The following is a 20,742-nucleotide window of genomic DNA, read 5'->3' on the forward strand; positions in this document are numbered from 1 at the left end:
CACGATAATACGTTGAAATGAATTTGACGTACGTAATTTAGTTAACCATTATCTATTTTTGTACTATAATCTCGTCAAATAGGTTTTGAATTAAAATTTCGTTTTGAGTAATTTATAAAATTAGCCCCTTAGAAGAGTTTGTAATATCAGAAAAACAACTGTTTACAATATGATTTGAAACCGACATATTGATTAGTGCAGATGAACGACATTCCCGTGTTATCGAAAATACTTTTTATCAATTTCAGCCATCCGCATGACGATACTACTAATACTATATTATGAAACTCGAGATATACTGTATGTTTCCGACTTGATGCATGTGGCAAGCAGCATGAAGGACCGATCTTATAATTAAAAAAAAGAACCAACAAAAAACCCCAAAAACTGCCCAAAAAAACAAACAACAAACACCCTGCATTACCCATCTCATTTAGGAAGGAAAAGAATGTATTATTTAACGACGCACTCAACACATTTTATTTACGGTTATATGGTGTCGGACATATGGTTAAGGACCACACAGATATTGAGAGAGGAAACCCGCTGTCGCCACTTCATTGGCTACTCTTTTCGATTAATGTGTATAAACACACACATACACATGTATAAACACACACACACACACACACACACACACACACATATACATGTATAAACACACACGCACACTCAAACGCACACACGGTTTTCATCTCGACTCTTCATATTTCCAGCTTCATGAGCCGCCTACCCGACCCTGAACCAGTCTGCACTCTATGCACTTTGAATAAGTCGGTGAGCGAGTAACTGCTATGTCATACATTCATCTAGTTTTAGTGAGTCAGTCATTTCATTCATAGACATGCCGCAACAGGTTCACCTTTATCACTCGTGGCTAGAGTAGGTCAGCTGTGCAGCTTTATCATTTTGAGTCACGGTTAGCGACTGACGTTTAAATTTGCACTAAAACTCAACGATGCCTACGTATAAATTGACGTATTTTGATTTCCACGGAAGAGGCGAGCTGGCTCGCCTGATTTTCGCAATTGCAGGCGTGCCGTATGAAGATGAGCGAATTAAGCAGGAGCAGTGGCCGGAGCTTAAATCAAGTAAGACTGCATGACTTCGTATCATAGTAAAAATGTAGCGGGTTTCCTCAGATGACAATCTAATTAAAATTAGCTCCACTATTACATGTGGATCTAACACCAGCCAGTTGGAGCTCATGTCCACCAATCAAAACCTTACTTGCAGAATCCTGCCAGTGATTTAAAAATAATTTGAAAACATTCCGAATTATCCTGAGGGTATACGACATGTTTCGTGTGAATTATGAATGCCTTAAAACATGTTTTATTTTATAAAATAAATAATTTGTAATGTAAAACTGAAGACTGATTTAGTTAGGTGTTTCTTTTATAAATAAATAAATAATTTGTAATGTAAAATTGAAGACTGATAACCCATCCCGTACGTATTGGTATGGTTCACTGTACTGCGGCCACTAAAATAGACTCGCCCGATATTTTTAGAATTTGTATGCTCCCAAATAACGTTATAAAAAGCGAAGTGTGATTGGTCAATATTTAAATTATTATTTACAGACGAAATGTTACCTGGACATTGGGACTACGCAGTGTTGTTAGTTTTAAATCACTGGCAGGATTCTGCAAGTAAGGTTTTGATTGGTGGACATGAGCTCCAACTGGCTGGTGTTAGATCCACATGTAATAGTGGAGCTAATTTTAATTAGATTGGTATGTATGCAGATATTTATTTTATTTAACATAATTTAAATATTTATAAAGCATTATACAGATAAATACATTCAGGATTCTTGTCGGGATTTCTTTTCACCAAGTTATTTAAAATTTTGTTCGGTATTTGGAATAAAATTAAATGATACATATGAAAGTTGAGCTATGGTATATAAAACATTAGAATCAGGCCCGTAGGAACGATATCTGGAGTTGGTGGAGGGGAGGGGGCACAATCTGTAGTGGAGGGACAGTCTAGTTGGTGGGGGGGGGGGGGGCAAAAGCCATATTTTAAACCGGGTTTACAAAAGTGGGGCTATAGTCCCCACCTCCGACTTCTTGGTTGCTACCGACCTGAGAATGGACAGAAATGTAACTGTATTGCATATACTTCTCCAAAGTGTCTCCTATACAAATTCATTGTTAATAATTTTTGTCTACAACCTTACCTTCAGAAACCTATCGCCCTGAAATATAAACGTATTTTGAGTAAATTTAGACTTTCTGCACATATTCTCGCCATAGAAACGGGCAGATACCATCATATCGATAGAAGCAATAGGATATGTAATCTTTGCAAAATGAATGTACTAGAAGACGAATATCACTTTGTTCTAGTTTGTCCGTTCTACTATACTATAAGAGATAAATATATTAAAACTTATTATTATAATAAACCACCAACTCTGAAATTAACACAACTACTGTCCACCGATAACCCAAGAGAGTTAATTAAACTGTAAATACTTGATAACTGCTACCACACATAGAACAGACAACCTTGATTTATGAGTATGTTTTTATTTATGTATTTATTTCATTACTGTATTTTACTATCGACTGTGATAACTTTTAATAGGTCTATCCTGTAGACCTCACCATTCCCCGCAATGTGTACAGGGTATTATTGTATTGTAAATATGTTTGCATGCCTATAAAATGTATATTTTTTGGCAAATAATAAACTACTTAAACTACATATACAGCTATTTAAATTCGAAGCAAGATTATTGAACCTAAGAAAGATTAAGTTTTATTGATAACAGATTAGGGTTTATTATGCGCAGTCATAAGGTATACTTCGTTTGAATGTTTGAAGCAAACATTAAGTACCATGTCAGGCCCGTAGCCTGGAGGGATGGGATTGAGAGTTCCGCTCAAATGAAAAACTAAATCGGATTTCACATATAAAAGTCCTTGTCCCCAAATGACCTGGATAACGTAACAAGAACGTCTGTCAGGTTCTAGTTGCTGCAAGTTCGATCCTCCTCAGTGGGCCGGTTTGATTACTTCCCGTCCCAACCATTGATCCATCAAAGGACGTCGTGTATGCTATCCTGTTTGTGGGATGTGAGAAGTATGCCATGTATCATTTATTTTAAATACATTGGTACGACTGAAAACAAACGGTTTCTTGTCGTGGCTCTGTGACCATCTTATTGTTTGGCAAGGGGTTCTATATCTGAGGACCACCCCCCCGTCTGTGGCTCCGCGCTTTCGCGTTTGATGAGTTCCGTTTACATGAAATTTCGATTTCCCCCCGCTAATCATGCTGGCTACGGGCCTGAAGTTATATACACTATCCATAAGTTAGACCAAACATCAAATTAGGATCGTATCGGGTTGCATGGGTCTACCACTCTGGAAAAGTTGCTGCACTTTATATTATGTATAATCATGTACGTTATAAAAACGTGTGATACCTGCATACCATATCTATATATAGGACTTCACCCTATACTTGTAAATGTGTATCAAAATGCTGATGGTATCGCTAACGATCTCGACCAATGTTCTCAGGTACAAAATACAAAATAGTAACCAAACACTATTGTACATACATATTTATGTTTACTTCAAACTGATCTTCATATAAAGAAGAAGATGTCATTTTCTAAATTCTTCAAAACAAACAACGCAAACAGCATGTCAACTTTTACTTCCGCGTTTACATGTGATGTCAAACTTTGATCCGATCCGATAATATTTTAACTGCTCATGTACCACGAAGGTTTCGAGCATGTCCGCTCCAGGGTTCGGTCTCTGGAGGCCAGGGGCCCAATCCGGGGCAGATCAAACTTTGAGCCGCGTTTACTCGGTTTCTGACTCCAGAGACTTCATCTAAGTTAATGTTTCACTGCTTTTGATCTTAAACCTTTTCGATGTAAACTTTAGTAGACCGTTTTTCGCAGCCAATTTAACATCTTGTATGAAATATGTACGTTAGTCGCTAGAGATTCACAGCTCCTACGAAGCTAATCACGACGCTCATGACAACTGTCGATCATGCCCCCCAATTTGTATATAGCTTCGATACCGTCCACTTCGGCAAGGGACGGTACTCTTCGCGCACATGCGCAATGGGAATGTGAAAGAGGTCTATTATAAATTTGTAGAGAAATACGGTCCTTAAATCTGTGACAGTATGCCTTTAAAAAGAAAAGAAAAAGAAAAAAACTGTGTTTTTCACCTACAAAACCGCACCCTTCACCCCGTGCTATCCCCTCCCCAACTTGGTATGCCCCTGATATACTTCGCCTCACACAGTATCATACGTAATATTTTCGGAGCTGGATACAAAATAGAATTTAAAAACAAACAAACAGGTAGATATATGCAAGTCATTAAATAACTGGATACCCAATAGCCGATGATTAATAAATCGATGTGCTTTAGTGGTGTTAGTTTGTTTTGTTTAACGACACCGCTAGATCACACTGGTTAATTAATCATCGGCTATTGGTAATTCTGACTCGTAGTCATCAGAGGAAATCCGCTACATTTTTCCTAATGCAGAAAGGGATCTTTTATATGCACTTTCCCACAGACAGGAAAGCACATACCACTGCCTTTGTCCAGTTGTGGTGCACTGATTGGATCCTGAATGGATCATGTAGTGGTGTTGTTAAACAAAACAAAACTAACTTCTTGGGATATTTTGGAAACTAGTACCAAACAATTAGTAGCACTAATTTTCGACAACCTACATAATTTAGAGCGGCATTCCACAGGTGTTTTGTTTTGTTGTTTTTGTTTTACAATATCCGCACTGTAGGTGGAGATCAACAACCCTTCATGGTTGAATAGTATATCTACATAACTGACATAATGTTTCAGATACTGTACACACATATTTATCAGTTGTAATCAAAGAAAGAAAGAAATGTTTTATTTAACGACGCACTCAACACATTTTATTTACGGTTATATGGCGTCAGACATATGGTTAAGGACCACACAGATTCTAAGAGGAAACCCGATGTCGCCACTACATGGGCTACTCTTCCGATTAGCAGCAAGGGATCTTTTATTTGCGCTTCCCACAGACAGGATAGCACAAACCATGGCCTTTGTTGAACCAGTTATGGATCACTGGTCGGTGCAAGTGGTTTACACCTACCATTGAGCCTTGTGGAGCACTCACTCAGGGTCTGGAGTCGGTATCTGGATTAAAAATCCCATGCCGCGACTGGGATCCGAACCCAGTACCTACCAGCCTGTAGACCGATGGCCTGTCACGACGCCACCGAGGCCGGTCAGTTGTAATCAATCATCCATGAGTCTCCTATATACAATTTTTTTTAGAAAATACATGAATGCGTGTACTTGTTCATTCATTCATTTATTCATGCATTCATGCATTAATTATGGGCTGGATTTAACTCAGTCGGTTGAGTGCTCGCCTGAGGTGCTTGCGTCGCAGGGTCGAACCACCTCGGTGGATTCATAAAACTGATTGGGGTTTTTCTCGTTCCAACCAGTGCACCACAACTGGCCAAAGGCCGTGGTATGTGCTTTCCTGTCTATGGGAAAGTGCATATAAAAGATCCCTTGCTGCTAATGGGAAAATGTAGTGGGTTTCCTCTGATGACTATATGTCAGAATTACCAACTGTTTGACATCCAATAGCCGATGATTAATTAATCAATGTGTTCTAGTGGTGTCGTTAAATGAAACAAACTTTTAAAATTTATTTATTTATTCATTCATTCATTCATTCATTCATTCATTCATTCAATAATCTATCCTTTCATTTATTTATTGTTATTTATTTTTCAGAAATGCCTAACGGCCAGATGCCTGTTCTAGAAGTAGACGGCAAAATGTACAGTCAAAGCTTGGCTATCGCCCGTTATCTAGCAAATGAATTTAGTAAGTTGTACTTTTTTGTCCAACCTAGTGTTGTTGATACGAAATACTCGAGGGCTTAAACTCGTTCGTATTCAAGTACCTTATTAGGCCAAGAAACGTCAACCTATATAAATATCACTGTATCCATAGTCGGTTACTGCGGTATGTGCTTTCCTGTCTGTGGGGAAATGCATATAAAAGAACCCTTGCTGCATTAGAAAAAATGTAGCGGGTTTGATCTGATGACTACGTGTACATGTCACAATTACCAAATGTTTAACATCGAGTAGCCGATGATGAATTAATCAATGTGTTCTAGTGGTGTCGTTAAACAAAACAAACTTTAACTTTTTAAAAACGTATCCATTGCTTGATAAATACGTTTTAAAATAACTTGTAAGATAAATTGTATCTAAAGGTGACTCTTTCTCGTTCCAGCCGGTGCACCACGGCTGTTATATCAAAGGTCGTGGTATGTGCTATCCTGTCTGTGGGATAGTGCATATAAAATATCCCTTACGTACTAATGGACAAATGTATCGGGTTTCCTTTCTAAAATTATGTCAGGATTACCAAATGTTTGACATCGAATAGCCGATGATTAATAAATTAATGTGGTCTAGTGGTGTAGTTAAACAAAACAAACTTCAACTTCTTAAAAACGTATCCATTGCTTGACAGATACGTTTTAAAGTAACTTGTAAGATAAACATAAGTATCTAACGGCGACTCGGGCATCCAATACCCCTAGTATTACGATTTTCACCGCTCAAAAGTTGTATGTTTTTATTTTGTTGGCGTTTTGTTTGCTTTGTAGATTTAATGGGAAATACCAATTTAGAAAATCTACGAATTGACGAAGTTTGTGGAACGATTCAAGATCTGATTGGCTGCTATGTTAAATGTGTCATCAGGAACAAAGAGAAAGATGTAAGTCGTGTTTTCAGGAGGCCGAGCGCTCGCGAACAATTTGACTAGTACCCATAGTCTTCTGTCATATCACATTTGCATACTATTGGATGGGAAAAAAAACAGTCTAGCGAGCGGTCGCAACTGCTCGCTCTCCTGAACATGCCTTAGACTTCGTTTGATCTAGTATACAAGGTAGCAGACGCGTGTGCAGGAATTATTGAAGGGGGGGGGGGGGGGAGGTCGACTGGCGAGCGACGTTTGTATAGGGGGGTATTTATTTCAATCTTTATTTCTTTATATAATATGAATAATACAAAGAACATGGAACATTTTAAAACGTAAGTAAGAATATTTAAATAAGAACATTTATACAGTCATGTATGCATTTTAAAGGATAATGGCACGTTTTGTACCTAGACAAATACAATGTTAGGCTATATTATTATAATTTAGATGGTTTAATAAAAATTAATATAACTATGCTGTTTATACTGAGATAGAGGATCTGGAATGTTCTGTTTGTCTGTGTGAAAACATTTCGTAACATGCCTGCCCAACTATTGGTGATATGTGAGCTGGGGTGCAGTATCCAGGTTTGTAAATTTCCAATCGAATTAAAATTAGCTCCACTATTACATGTGGATCTAACAGCAGCCCGTTGGAGCTTCTGTCCAGTTGACCTTTCATTCGACCAATCAAAAGCTTACTTGCAAAATTATGCCAGTGATTTGAAAAGAATTTGAAAACATTCGGGATTATGCCGAGGGTATACGAAATGATTCGGGTGAATTACGAAGTATGCCGGAAACTAATTTCAATAAAAAAAACCGTGATGGTATAGCCATAAAATCTGTTTATACTAGTATACAATCCAGAGTTTATTACTGCACTTTTCCCCCTGTTTTTTCAATGTTGAAATGGACCAACAAGTTAGCCTATTGCATAAATAGTCTCGCCCGATATTTTTTGAATTTGTATGCTCCCGAATAACGCTATAAAAGGCGAAGTGTAATTGGTCGATATTTAAATTGGCGAAGTCAGAGGTCGGGTCCGTGGTAGGCGTGCCTGAACCTTCGTGGATATGGGAACGTTAAACGAGTTTCCATTCTATAAATTGTTATTTATAGATGAAATGTCACCTGGACATGGGAGTCCACGCAATGCTGTTAGATCTACTGGTAGACCAGTAGAGCTAGTTTTAATCAGATTGGTAAATTTCGCACTGTATATTTCCTTATTTCAGGAAACTCTATTCGCAGAGTTCAGAGAAAAGGATATTCCACAGTATCTGAAGATTTTCGAGAGCTTTCTTAACGAGAACGAAAATGGTGTGTTTGTTGGAAACAAGGTTAGATCATTATGCATTTACACACTTGTGTGTTATTCATGTACTGTATTGAATTCAATCAATCTAATTAGAATTCAATTTTCGTTTTATTATCCTCGTCCTTAATTTAGGTTCAAGCAGGGTGAACTAATGCTAGGCAAAGACTACCAACTGTCACGACAAAGTTGGCCAACTTTCTGCTCTCACGACACCCAGGACTGTGTAGTTGCTAGTCTGATCGCGTGAACAACACGATTCTCGTCGTATACGACTTCTACGATCGATTAGTTGTTAGTCTGCGTGCACCCATCGTAAGATGGCAGTTGGGAAATTACAACGCAACCATCGATTTTGGCCAACTTCGTCGTGACAGTTGGCAGTCTTAGAACAGGTTTAACTGTCCAGAACATAGATCAATGCTAGAGAGAGAGAGAGAGAGAGAGAGAGAGAGAGAGAGAGAGAGAGAGAGAGAGAGAGAGAGAGAGGAGAGAGAGAGGCGGGGATGGATGGAGGGGGGGGGGGTGGGGGTGAGGTGAGGTGGGGTTTGCAAGCCAGTACCCTAAAGTATTATATTATGTTGTTTTATTATTTTTATGTACACAACCCATGTTTTACCCTTGGCATGTGTTGTTCTAATTGTAAACAAGGCAATAAAACTTGTAAAAAAAAAAAAAAAAAAAAAAAAAAAATGCTAGAAGTTGTTTTGTTTAAAGGTATACTGTCACGGATTTAAGGACCTTATTTCTCTAAAAATTGGATAATACATAAACAAATTACATTAATTGTTGGAAACCAAATCTAGCTATCGCATCGCCTTAACTGAACTATGATGGAGTGAAATCCATGTCAACCCTCTCGACAATTTTATTTTTTTGAATTATGGACCTATTGCCATAATTCAATTATTTTTACTTGTTAGACCATTAAATAGGTCTGTGACAATATGCCTTTAATGATACCATTCGAGCACATTGATTTATTGATCATCGGCTACTGGATGTCAAACATTTGATTATTCTGACAAATAGTCTTAGAGAGGAAACCCGCTACATTTTTCATTTAGTAGCGAGTGATCTTTTATATGCACTATCCCACAGACAGGATAGCATATACCATGGCCGTTGGTATACCAATCAAGGTGTTCTGGCTGGAACGAGAAATAGCCCAATGGGCTTACCAACGGGGATCGACCTTGGACCGATCGCGCTTTACCACTGGGTTGTTAGGTAAATAAACAAAACAATTTAGCCTACAATTAATTCCTTAAATAGACTGTCAAAAGAGGCCTGACATGTTCACAAGACACTGATATTTTATTCTCGCTCCAGCCAGTGCACCACGACTGGTATATCAAAGGTCGTGGTATGTGCTATCCTGTCGGTGGGATGGTGCATATAAAAGATCCCTTGCTGCTAATCAAAAAGAGTAGCCCATTAAGTGACGACAGCGGGTTTCCTCTCTCAATATATGTGTGGTCCTTTACATGTCCGACGCCATATAACCGTAAATAAAATGTGTTGAGTGCGTCGTTAAATAAAACATTTCCTTCCTTCCTGATATTTTAATAGGCACGAACAGTAATGAGATGCTAGCTGAATGATTTTAAATACATTTAAAGATTAGTAAATTTATATTTTGCATTCCTTTTGTTATCCATTATAGTAACACCATTATTTACCATGTCTTCATTTTTGTTGAATCACAGGTTGCAATCTTCGACAATTTTCATTTTCAAAAGTCACACGTTGGCAATAGTTACTTGTACTTCCATAACACTTGGTAAACAATTTTGTTTACACACACACACACACACACACACACAGAGAGGAGAGAGAGAGAGAGAGAGAGAGAGAGAGAGAGAGAGAGAGAGAGAGAGAGAGAGAGAGAGAGAGAGAGAGAGAGAGAGAGAGAGAGAGAGTATCTTACAGGGGAGAGGGATTGTTGTGGGAAAGACCGGAGCTTACCCAAGAATAAGCGAAGAATTGCTGATAAACGATGGGTTAACCCGCGTAGACAGACATATTATAACCAATAGGAAGTTACACTCATTTTGTTTACAAAACATAGGGTAGAGAGAGACAGACAAAAAGAGAGAAACAGAGAGAAGGGGGATAGATACACAGAGAGGGGGTGGGTGGTTAGAGAGAGACAGACAAAGAGAGTGAGAAGGGGGATAGATACAGAGAGAGAGAGAGAGAGAGAGAGAGAGAGAGAGAGAGAGAGAGAGAGAGAGAGAGAGAGAGAAAGAGATACTGACATAACATATGGTATGATAACTACTAGACACTGTTAGCAATTTCCTCTGCTCGTGCTGTAACCTCACCGTGGTGCAGGGGTGTAACATTCTCTTTGAGAATGGCCAATACAGCACAAATTAATTTTGAGTAAAAGTCAGTATCTATCTGTGATATTCGTGTTTTTGCACGGTTCTTTACACTATGTTTTTGTTTAAATCTTGAATTTCCCCTGCGTGTACTGTAACCTCACCGTGGTGCGGGGGTGAAACATTCTCCTTGAGAATGGCTAATACAGTACAACTCCCCTTTTGGGGCGCCTTGTTTGCCGTGAGGTTCGACCCGTGAAAATGGATGATGGGATCCTGGTGATTGAGTTGGGGCATACCTGCGGGTATGACTTCTGACAATACATCACTGGCCCGGAGTTCAAATAGACGGGTGGTCAGGTAGGCCCGACCTGATCAATCGGCTGGTCACGCCAAGCTCGAGAGCATACAATCTTTGTTTTGTTTACATTTAGTCAAGAGCAAACATTTTTTTATGTACCATATGTATTTGTTGCTCTTGGGGCGGTGGCTAGGGTCAATTGGGTGATTTTGTTTTCTTAATGCCCAAGTATATCAACCATGTATCCCTGGCATGGATGTCTGCTGGTTATCCGCAGCACCATGTCCCCTTGTTGGACCCGGTGGTGGGTGGGGGCATGGTTGATGAAAATTTTTTCAAATCTAATATGGATCAACCAAAAATTATACCAAATACAGATGGGACCCTTAAAAGGGTCCACACCGAAGTTTCGGACTTCTTGTCTTCCGACGAGGAGTCCATGAAATCGAAAACTAGTGTGAAGAAATCCAAAGTGATTTCTTCACAAAACTGGCCAAGTTTTCTCGTCATCAGTTCCACTGATGACGGAAGCCTTGAATAACTTTCACCCTTTGCCATTCAAAAGGCAATTGTTGGCTTGGCTGGTGAGCCAAAATCTGTCAAAAAAATTAAGACTGGCCTTTTGGTTGAATGTTTAACCGAAAGGCATTCTACTTGTCTTCTCAAGTCGACAGTTTTTTGCAACGTACCAATTAAGGTAACTGCGCATTCCTCCCTTAATTCGTCAAAGGGAGTTATCAGATGCAGAGATTTGGAAGGTGTTAGCGAGGAAGAAATATGCCAAAATTTACGTACACAAGGAGTTACTGCTGTGAGGAGGATAAAGGTTCGTCGAAACAATGACTTGTTACCGACGAATACTTGTATCCTCACCTTTAACGTCCCTACCCTTCCTCAATCTGTCAAAGCCGGTTACCTTAATATTCCTGTTGAACCCTTTATTCCAAACCCCTTGCGTTGCTTCAAATGCCAGCGGTTTGGCCATGGTCAGAACACATGTCGTGGAAAACTTACATGCGCTCGTTGTGGTCTATTTGACCATGACAGCAAGACATGTAAGAACGATACACTTTGTCTCAACTGCAAGGGCAACCACTGTGCATACTCGCGAGAGTGTCCGCGGTGGAAGCTGGAAAAAAGAGTTCAACAGGTGAAGGTACAAAATAAACTGTCCTTCACGGATGCCAGGAGGTTGGTGGAGACAGCAACACCTACAGTCGGTGACAAGTCATATGCAGCTGCAGCTGCTGCCAAAGTCGCCACTAAAAGTGTTGCAGTCAACACAGACCTCACTTGGCATTGTGATGAAGCCAAGTACAAGAAACTGTCTGATATTGAGAAGACGCAAAAAACAGGTGCAAAAAGCAGCACAAAAACAAAAAATCACACCCCAGAAAAAGGAAATTGAAACTCAAGTGTCATTGGATTTTAAAAATCCACCAAATAGGTCGAGCACTAGTCTCCCTAAGACAGGCAATGACACAAAGAAATCTCCAAAGAAAGCTACAGAAGTACTGTCTGGTAGGCTGAAAAAGATCGAATTACGTTCGGTCCCGATCAGCAATATGTATGATACTTTGGCTGATATCGGTGATGATGATATGGAGATTTCATCTCCAGATCATTGCCGATCACAAAGACCACCAGCAAAGCCAAAGATAAAACCCATACTTCCTCCCGATGGAAAATAAAGTTATCCAGTGGAACTGTCGTGGGCTTAGGCCCAATTTTGATGAATTAAGTCTTCTAATTCAAAAGTATAATCCTCTTGCAGTGTGTCTTCAGGAAACTTTCCTGAAGGATACTGACAGTATTAACATCAGAGGATTTAATCTCTACCATAAATGTCAACAGAGTGAAAACAGAGCGTCTGGGGGCGTTTCCATTATTGTAAATGAAAACATTCCCCAGAGTGAAGTCATATTAAAGTCGACTTTACAAGCTGTGGCCGTAAAGGTCACGGCTCATAAAACTATTACTCTCTGTTCAGTTTATTTACCCCCTCGAAACAATTACAATTTTAACACTAGGGACTTTCAAGGTCTTCTTGATCAACTCCCTACTCCCTTTATTATCATGGGAGATTTTAATGCACACCACACTTTGTGGGGATGCGATGACATAAACACTAGAGGTAAACAATTAGAAGACTTAATTCTCAAAAATGACTTAATATTACTTAATGATAAAAGTCATACATACTTTCATCCTGCAAGTGGTTCTTTCACATCCATTGATTTAACCCTTTGTAGTCCATCACTTTGTCTTGATTTCTCATGGAAAGTTTGTCCAGACCCTTGTGGTAGTGACCACTTTCCAGTTATTTTGGAGAATGATGGACCTCCATCACTTGAAAGAGTTCAGAGATGGAGGTTGACAGGGGCAAACTGGGATCAATTTCGGCATCTATGCAGCACTCGACTGCAACAAACTGCCATGAATGGTGCCGATGATCTCATGTCTTTGTTCACCTCCATCTTGAAAGATATTGCAGAGGAAACTATTCCTAAGACTTCGGCAGTACCGAAGCGTTTCAATAAACCATGGTTCAATGAGACATGCAAAGATGCAATCAAAGAGCGAAACAGGACCCTCGAGAGGTTCAAACGCGAACCTACCGGGGATAACCTGAATAGTTATCGCATTGCTCGGGCAAAGGCTCGTAAAACTATCAGACAGAGTAAGAAATCATCTTGGAGAAATTATGTCTCCAAGTTGACTTCTCAAACATCTGTGAAATCTGTCTGGAATAGGATACGTAAAATCAAGGGAAAAGAATCCAATAATACAGTTCGCCATTTGTCTGTCAATGACACGGATGTTACGTCTCATCGTGACATTGCCAATGCATTGGCAGACAGTTTCTCCCATAACTCTTCTTCTTCTTTCAGTACAGATGCTTTTACGTCTGTCAGAAATAAAGCTGAAAAGCAACCTATTAACTTTTCATCTGAAAATGTTGAAGTATACAACAGGCACTTCTCTTTGGAGGAGTTGCAGGACGCTCTACGTAGAGCCCATGATACTTCGGTAGGACCAGATGAAATACATTATCAACTCTTAAAACACTTACCTGAATCATCCTTAATGGTTCTATTAAATATCTTTAACAAAATCTGGATTTCGGGTGACTTTCCTTCTGATTGGAGAAAAGCCATTGTCATTCCTATTCCTAAGCCTGGTAAGGATCCAACAAATCCTACCAATTATCGCCCTGTTGCTTTGACAAGTTGCATTTGTAAAACCATGGAAAGAATTATCAACCGTAGACTTGTCTGGTATCTTGAGTCCCCTAAATTGCTTACTAACGTGCAATGTGGGTTCAGGCCTAGACGTAGCACGGTCGATCATCTTGTTAGATTTGAAACGTTTTGTAGGGATGCTTTTATCCATAACCAGCATTTGGTGTCGGTTTTGTTTTACCTCGAGAAAGCTTATGATACCACGTGGAAGTATGGGATTTTGAAAGACCTCCATGGCATGGGCCTAAGAGGCCGTATGCCTGGCTTTATCTCAAATTTCTTACAGAATAGGTCTTTCAAGGTACGAGTGGGATCTACGTTATCCGATTCTCACTCCCAAGAGATGGGTGTGCCTCAAGGTAGCATCCTGTCAGTAACTTTATTTTCCGTGAAAATTAACAGCATCACCCAGTGTTTAAAACCTGGCGTTGATAGCTCGTTATATGTCGACGATTTTCAGATTTGCTACAGGTCGTCCAGTATGAGTATCATTGAACGTCAGTTGCAGCTTTGTTTGAATAAACTTCAACAATGGGCAACTGACAATGGATTTCGATTCTCAAAGTCAAAAACCGTCTGTATGCATATCTGCCAGAAAAGAGGTCACCATTTAGATCCTCAGCTGTTTCTGGACAAAACTCTAGTTCCAGTTGTGGAGGAGACCAAATTTCTGGGGGTTATTTTTGACAGGAGGCTATCTTTTGTTCCTCATTTACAGTATGTGAAAAAGAAGGGCTTGAAGGCCCTCAATATCTTAAAGGTTATTGGCAAGACTGAATGGGGAGCAGACCGAAAGGTTATGCTCCGACTTTACAGATCTTTAGTTCGGTCTAAACTTGATTATGGGTGCATTGTGTATGGGTCAGCACGTAAGTCTTACTTGCAAATGCTAGATCCTATACACAACCAGGGACTTAGGCTTTGTCTTGGTGCTTTCAAAACATCTCCTGTGGAGAGCTTGTACGTCGATGCACACGAACCTAGTTTGGGTGCTAGACGTTCAAAGCTTTCTCTGCAGTATGCTACAAAGATTAAATCAATGCCAAAACATCCTGCACACAATGCGGTGTTTGATAATAAATATATGAAATTATTTGATGCGAAACCGAATGCGATTCGGACATTTGGTCTTCGCATTAGGCAGTTTTTATCAGTTTCCAACATTGATTTAACAGACATTTTGGAAATGCCTTCATATTTTATTTTGCCACCTTGGTGTATCAAACCACCAAAAATTGTATTCGATCTTGTGCATCTAAAAAAAGATCGCACAGATGCAGTTATTTATAAACAACATTTCATGGAAATCCAAGAGAGGTACTGTGATTACATTCCTGTTTACACAGACGGATCACGGGATGGGAATTCTGTGGCTTGTGCTACAGTTTTTCCATCAGACGCAATAATTTCCATGAGATTGCCCGATTCAGCATCAATCTTTACTGCTGAAATTTGGGCAATCATTAAAGCCCTGGAACAGATTAAGGATTCATGTGCATCCAAATATATTATTTTTACAGACTCACTTTCGTGTCTCCAAGCTCTACAGTACATGAAATTGGAGCATCCCTTAGTTGGAATGGTGATACGAAAGTGTGTCTTTTTATCAATTGCCAATAAAGATGTTATATTTTGTTGGGTACCCAGCCATGTCGGCATTAGGGGTAACGAAAAGGCAGATGTTGCTGCCAAGTCTGCTTTGAACTTGTCCCGTGTCCGTGTTGGTGTCCCCTACAGTGATTTTAAATTTCATATAAAGCAATATATCTTTTCGACTTGGCAAGACGATTGGGACGGTGCGGTTGCGAACAAGCTTCATTCTGTCAAAGCAGTCCTGGGAGAGTGGCAGTCATCCTACAGGCGATGCAGGAAGGATGAAGTAGTCTTGTGCCGTGCCCGCATCGGCCATACATATTTGACGCATTCATTTATTTTAAAGAAGGACCCTCCTCCTCAGTGTGAACATTGTCAGTGTACACTGACTGTGCGGCACATTTTGGTGGAGTGTGATCATCTCAAGCCGACGAGAAATGATATATTTGGCAACAGAAATGTTTTGGAATCTTTTAAATTCCACCCAGAATTAATTGTAAAGTTTTTAAAACACTTTGACTTCTATACAAAGTTTTAAAATGTACTTACCTTGATTTTATGTATTGTATTATACTTTTTTCCCCACAGCTCCTTACACTGTGGTTTTACATGAATATATATAAATAATATTTCCATATACTTACCATTTGTGACACCCAATAGCCGATATGTATTTTTGTGCTGGGGTGTCGTTAAACAAACATTCATTCATTCAGCCAGGGATCCTAAAATGGCAGAGTATTTAAAAACAAGAAAATAAACGCAAAAATACGCTGGTCTTTGCATATATATTAGGCTATGCATTGCAATGATCAAGAAGAATTTACGGTCAATGACTTATTATATTTATTCATGATATAGCAGAATACTTGAAAAAGTGTATGGGATAGTATTTCACCAGTAGCCTACAGGGCGGAGAAGGAAATTTGTTCTGATCATTTTGGAGATTCTGTGATTTTCACATAAATAAATAGAATCTAATAAACATAGGCGTACGGGCTCCCACTTTTGTGTGTGCGTGTGGGGGGGGGGGGGGGGGGGGGGGGGGGGGGGTAGAGCTGGCCCGATTTTGATTTTAGAATTACTGCCAAACAGCTATACTTGAGGATGCAAACGAAACACTGCGCATTTTTACATGGATTAAAACCAATATTGTGGTTAGAATGATGGAAAAACATGGTGAAAAAGTTTCAGGCCAGCTCATTTTGCCTGAAAATCTTTATCGTTTTTGGCCGAATTTAAGGATTTTTTTCTAGCACTAGGTGGGCAGTTGCCCCCTTCGTCCCATCCCCCCAACCCCCACCCCACCCCACGTACGCTTAAAATAATGAAATAGTAATACAGAATTTGGAGAAGCCAATCACTACTGGTTTCTAGTGTCACGTGTATACTCATGGCTAGGATAGTGGATCGCATTCGGTCGCCACGCTGAATTTTGCGTTTAACCAGAGATGAACGTCATATGACAAAATTGATGACAACTCCAGTCAAATTCACTGCAAGCGTTTGTCCTGATGAACGCGCCATATGGTTCTACATAGAAATTAATAATTGGGGAAATAACATGACATTCCGGTTTATTTTTTGTTGCTTTTCTTTTAAATTAAGTGTGTGAAATTCATCCATAGTGTTGGTCGGTAGCTTGATCGACAGTCAAAATGCTGGTCAGAACTTAAAATATTGAATTCTACCAGCACACCGACCTCGGTGTGTGTCGTGGTTAAGCTGGTAGGTACTGGCTTCGCATAATACTATAATACTTTGAATATTGTATAACGGGCCGAAACGACCGTAGACCATTCTGTTTCGAATCCCCCCCCCCCCATCCCCCCAAATTTTGTTTAAAAAAATTAAAGCCTATCCCTTCGATTTTGCCAAAAAGTAGTATATGTTATATATGCTATTGTTGCTGAAAAACAAGGCATTAAAAACTTCAGCTTGTTTGGACTAACCCGTCAGCACCTACGTATTTAACCTGAACATTGTTGAAAGGGGGGGGGGGGGGGGGGGGGGGTGCTGTCGGGTTTCTTCCTGTAGTACGTGTATCAGTGGTTACTGTGTAAAATATTTGTTATCGGCGAACTTAAAAATTATCACTGTGTTAGTGTAAAGGTATAGTGTCAAACCTAGAATTATTGTGGGAATCTTTGCCTACAGGCGTACGGTACAACAGCTTACTCTGAATGTGCATGTAAAAACCTGGACCCAATTTCACAAATCATAAGGTTAGTTTGGCACGTAAACGTAAATCTACGACTAAACAACGATTCTTATTACCACTAACATAATACTAATATAGTGTGAAGTAGGCCTACACATTTTTCATTTTCTTTTGACCTTAAAATGCTCCATCTTCCACAACGATATAATTTTCTGTGTGAAATAGATGCCAAACACGTGTAAACGTATGACCGGTATATCTGCTAGTCGCAGACGTCAACTTACGATGTTTAGTGAAATGGGCCCCAAGACAACCATTCCGTTTTTGCTATAGTTGTCTCTGGCTGACGGAGCGATCATAACTGTCCAAACGTACGTCTAGCTCTCGAACGGCTAAGTACTCGAGCTACATATTACATGTACAGCACCTGAAGACTGAAGTAAAACAATAAGACATTGAGAAATGTATTTATTCAGATTTTTATTAAAAACAAGAATCATGTTTAATGTCATGACAGGTAGGGTCACATGGGCTACTGGAATGGAAAAAAAAAAATCCGCACATTAACCAATATCAAAATAATTCTCTGCATCTTCCATAGTTAAAACCTGTTTTAGGGGAGCCGTCAGTATTGCCTAGGGCGTAGCCAGGGGAAAAAACGCTGAGGCAAACCCAGACCTGTAAAATAAATATCAGTTTCATGAGAAAAATAAAATAAATCTGGGAAAATTCCAGACGAGGCAAGCGCCTCGTCTGCCTCATGCTGGCTACGCCATTGACCGTCACCCCACCACTCCCCTGAGACTTGTTCAAGCAGACCAGCCTCGGTGGCGTCGTGGCAGGCCATCGGTCTACAGGCTGGTAGGTACTGGGTTCGGATCCCAGTCGAGGCATGGGATTTTTAATCCAGATACCGACTCCAAACCCTGAGTGAGTGCTCCGCAAGGCTCAATGGGTACGTGTAAACCACTTGCACCGACCAGTGATCCATAACTGGTTCAACAAAGGCCATGGTTTGTGCTATTCTGCCTGTGGGAAGCGCAAATAAAAGATCCCTTGCTGCCTGCCGTAAAAAGAGTAGCCTATGTGGCGACAGCGGGTTTCCTCTAAAAACAGTGTCAGAATGACCATATGTTTGACGTCCAATAGCCGATGATAAGATAAAAAATCAATGTGCTCTAGTGGCGTCGTTAAATAAAACAAACTTTACTTTTGTTCAAGCAGAGTAATTTTTAGCTCCCTTAGCATGTGCATTTGTTTTTTTAAATGTCAATTCTCATTGTGGTAATATCTTTAGTGGCTCCCCATAATCTAAGCTAGGGGAGCAATTAATTACTCCCCTCAATTTGTTTTCAAGTCGAGGTATGTAGTCAATGTGTATTTTCTTTATTTTGTTACATGCCTTCCTTAAAAGGACATTCCTGAGTTTGCTGCACTTTTTAAGATGTTATCGATTAACAAAGACTTTTTAACGATTGCAGTTACATATCAAATGTTTTTTTCTGCATAAAAATATTAGTGGTTGAATATTAAACGTGTTTCTGATCGTTCTAATATTTGTACTAGGTTAAATTTCATTTTATTCCCAAAAATATAATTTCTCATACGTACGAAATTATTTGAAGACAAAATCCAGTTTCGGCTTCTTACAAGTATTAAGACGACCAGAAACACATTGAATATACAGCCACTGATATTCTAAACCAGAAAATATATTTAATATGTAAGTTTAATCGTAGAAATATTTTATTAGTCGGAAACATCTTACAATGCAGCAAACTCAGGAATGTCCCTTTAAACTTATTTTCACTAGATGAGTTTAGTTGGTTATTACATCCTTATGTACCTTCGGGCCACTTGGCCCAATGCAGGGCCGTACCCTGATCAAATTCCTAGGGGGGTGGGGGTGGGGGTGGGGCACTACTTTTTATAAACAAATTAAACCCTGAGATGTATATGCTATTTTCTGGAGTAAAAAAGAAAAGAAAGAAAAACAAAGTGAGATTCTCAGCAAACTCAGGAATGTCCCTTTAAAATAGGTTGACGGTGCTGTAAATAATATACATGTATTATGAAACATATCCTGATACAGGAAACCAAATGTTGCTAAAAAACAAACTGTGTAACACTCATCCCTCTGCTATATAACTATAGTCCGTCCCACTGAGAACACATTTTTTTCATACTATGGAATTGACTCAGGTTACTTATTTCTTAGCCATTTGTTTTCTACATTGGATATAAAAATAGTGGGTTTATTTTCCCAAAAAACGTTTACTTTTCTTCCTGTGTCAAACAAAACTGAAAATATTTACAAATAACATTCTTGTAGTATGATGGGACGGACTATAAATATATTTTCTAAACTGACTAGACATCATGGGCTTCATGCTCCCACATAGCCTCACCACATAGCCAGCTCACAACTTATCAGTTCTGTTTTGCATACACCAATAATTATACCCCAGGTACTGATGGAGAAAACAATAAGGGATCACATATACCTGCATGCATACATACCTGCATGCATACATACATACACACACACACACACACACACATATACATATACAGGCCTCAATAGCTCAAAATGTTATCGTGGTAAGTCTGCAAAGTTGCGGGCAATTCGGTGCCATAGGTTCGAGTCCCAGCAATGGCATGGGACAATTTGGGAGACCAGAAAGGATTTAATTATCCCTTGTGCCTGTGTGTTAATATCTATGTATAGAACAGTCAATCTCGACATACGTACAATATATAGATATACATCCATACATACATGGTGTGCATTGCACAACTTAACTATTCTTTTTCCAGGGGCAAGCACTCGGTCTAGTGTTGGTATTTATCAAATATTAAAATCGATTCCATTTATCATGATGTTTCTGTCCCCAGTGAAAAAATTATCAGATATAATGAGTTTTAATATCATACTAATTACCCATAATCTATCTTAATTCACGTCACTCAACTCTATGTGACTGACGATCCCTCTTTAGTGAGTGACAATAAA

General features: G+C 39.4%; 1 protein-coding gene across 1 annotated transcript; it reads left to right on the forward strand.

The window, feature by feature from the left end:
- Positions 1-814: 814 nt before the first annotated feature.
- Positions 815-8,250, forward strand: LOC121368240 (hematopoietic prostaglandin D synthase-like). The gene is made up of 4 exons (XM_041492885.1): positions 815-1,091; positions 5,799-5,891; positions 6,688-6,800; positions 8,026-8,250. The coding sequence occupies exons 1-4, from the start codon at positions 959-961 to the stop codon at positions 8,233-8,235; spliced, it is 549 nt and encodes a 182-aa protein (XP_041348819.1). The 5' UTR covers positions 815-958; the 3' UTR covers positions 8,236-8,250.
- Positions 8,251-20,742: the final 12,492 nt, after the last annotated feature.

The sequence above is a fragment of the Gigantopelta aegis genome, chromosome 1 (assembly GCF_016097555.1).
Source record: "Gigantopelta aegis isolate Gae_Host chromosome 1, Gae_host_genome, whole genome shotgun sequence".
NCBI lineage: Eukaryota > Metazoa > Mollusca > Gastropoda > Neomphalida > Peltospiridae > Gigantopelta > Gigantopelta aegis.

Coding starts and splice junctions, on each gene's coding strand:
- LOC121368240 (XM_041492885.1), top strand. CDS start 959: ATGCCTACGTATAAATTGACGTATTTTGATTTCCACGGAAGAGGCGAG. Junction 5,892..6,687: donor TTATCTAGCAAATGAATTTA/GTAAGTTGTACT, acceptor TTTGCTTTGTAG/ATTTAATGGGAAATACCAAT. Junction 6,801..8,025: donor TCAGGAACAAAGAGAAAGAT/GTAAGTCGTGTT, acceptor TCCTTATTTCAG/GAAACTCTATTCGCAGAGTT.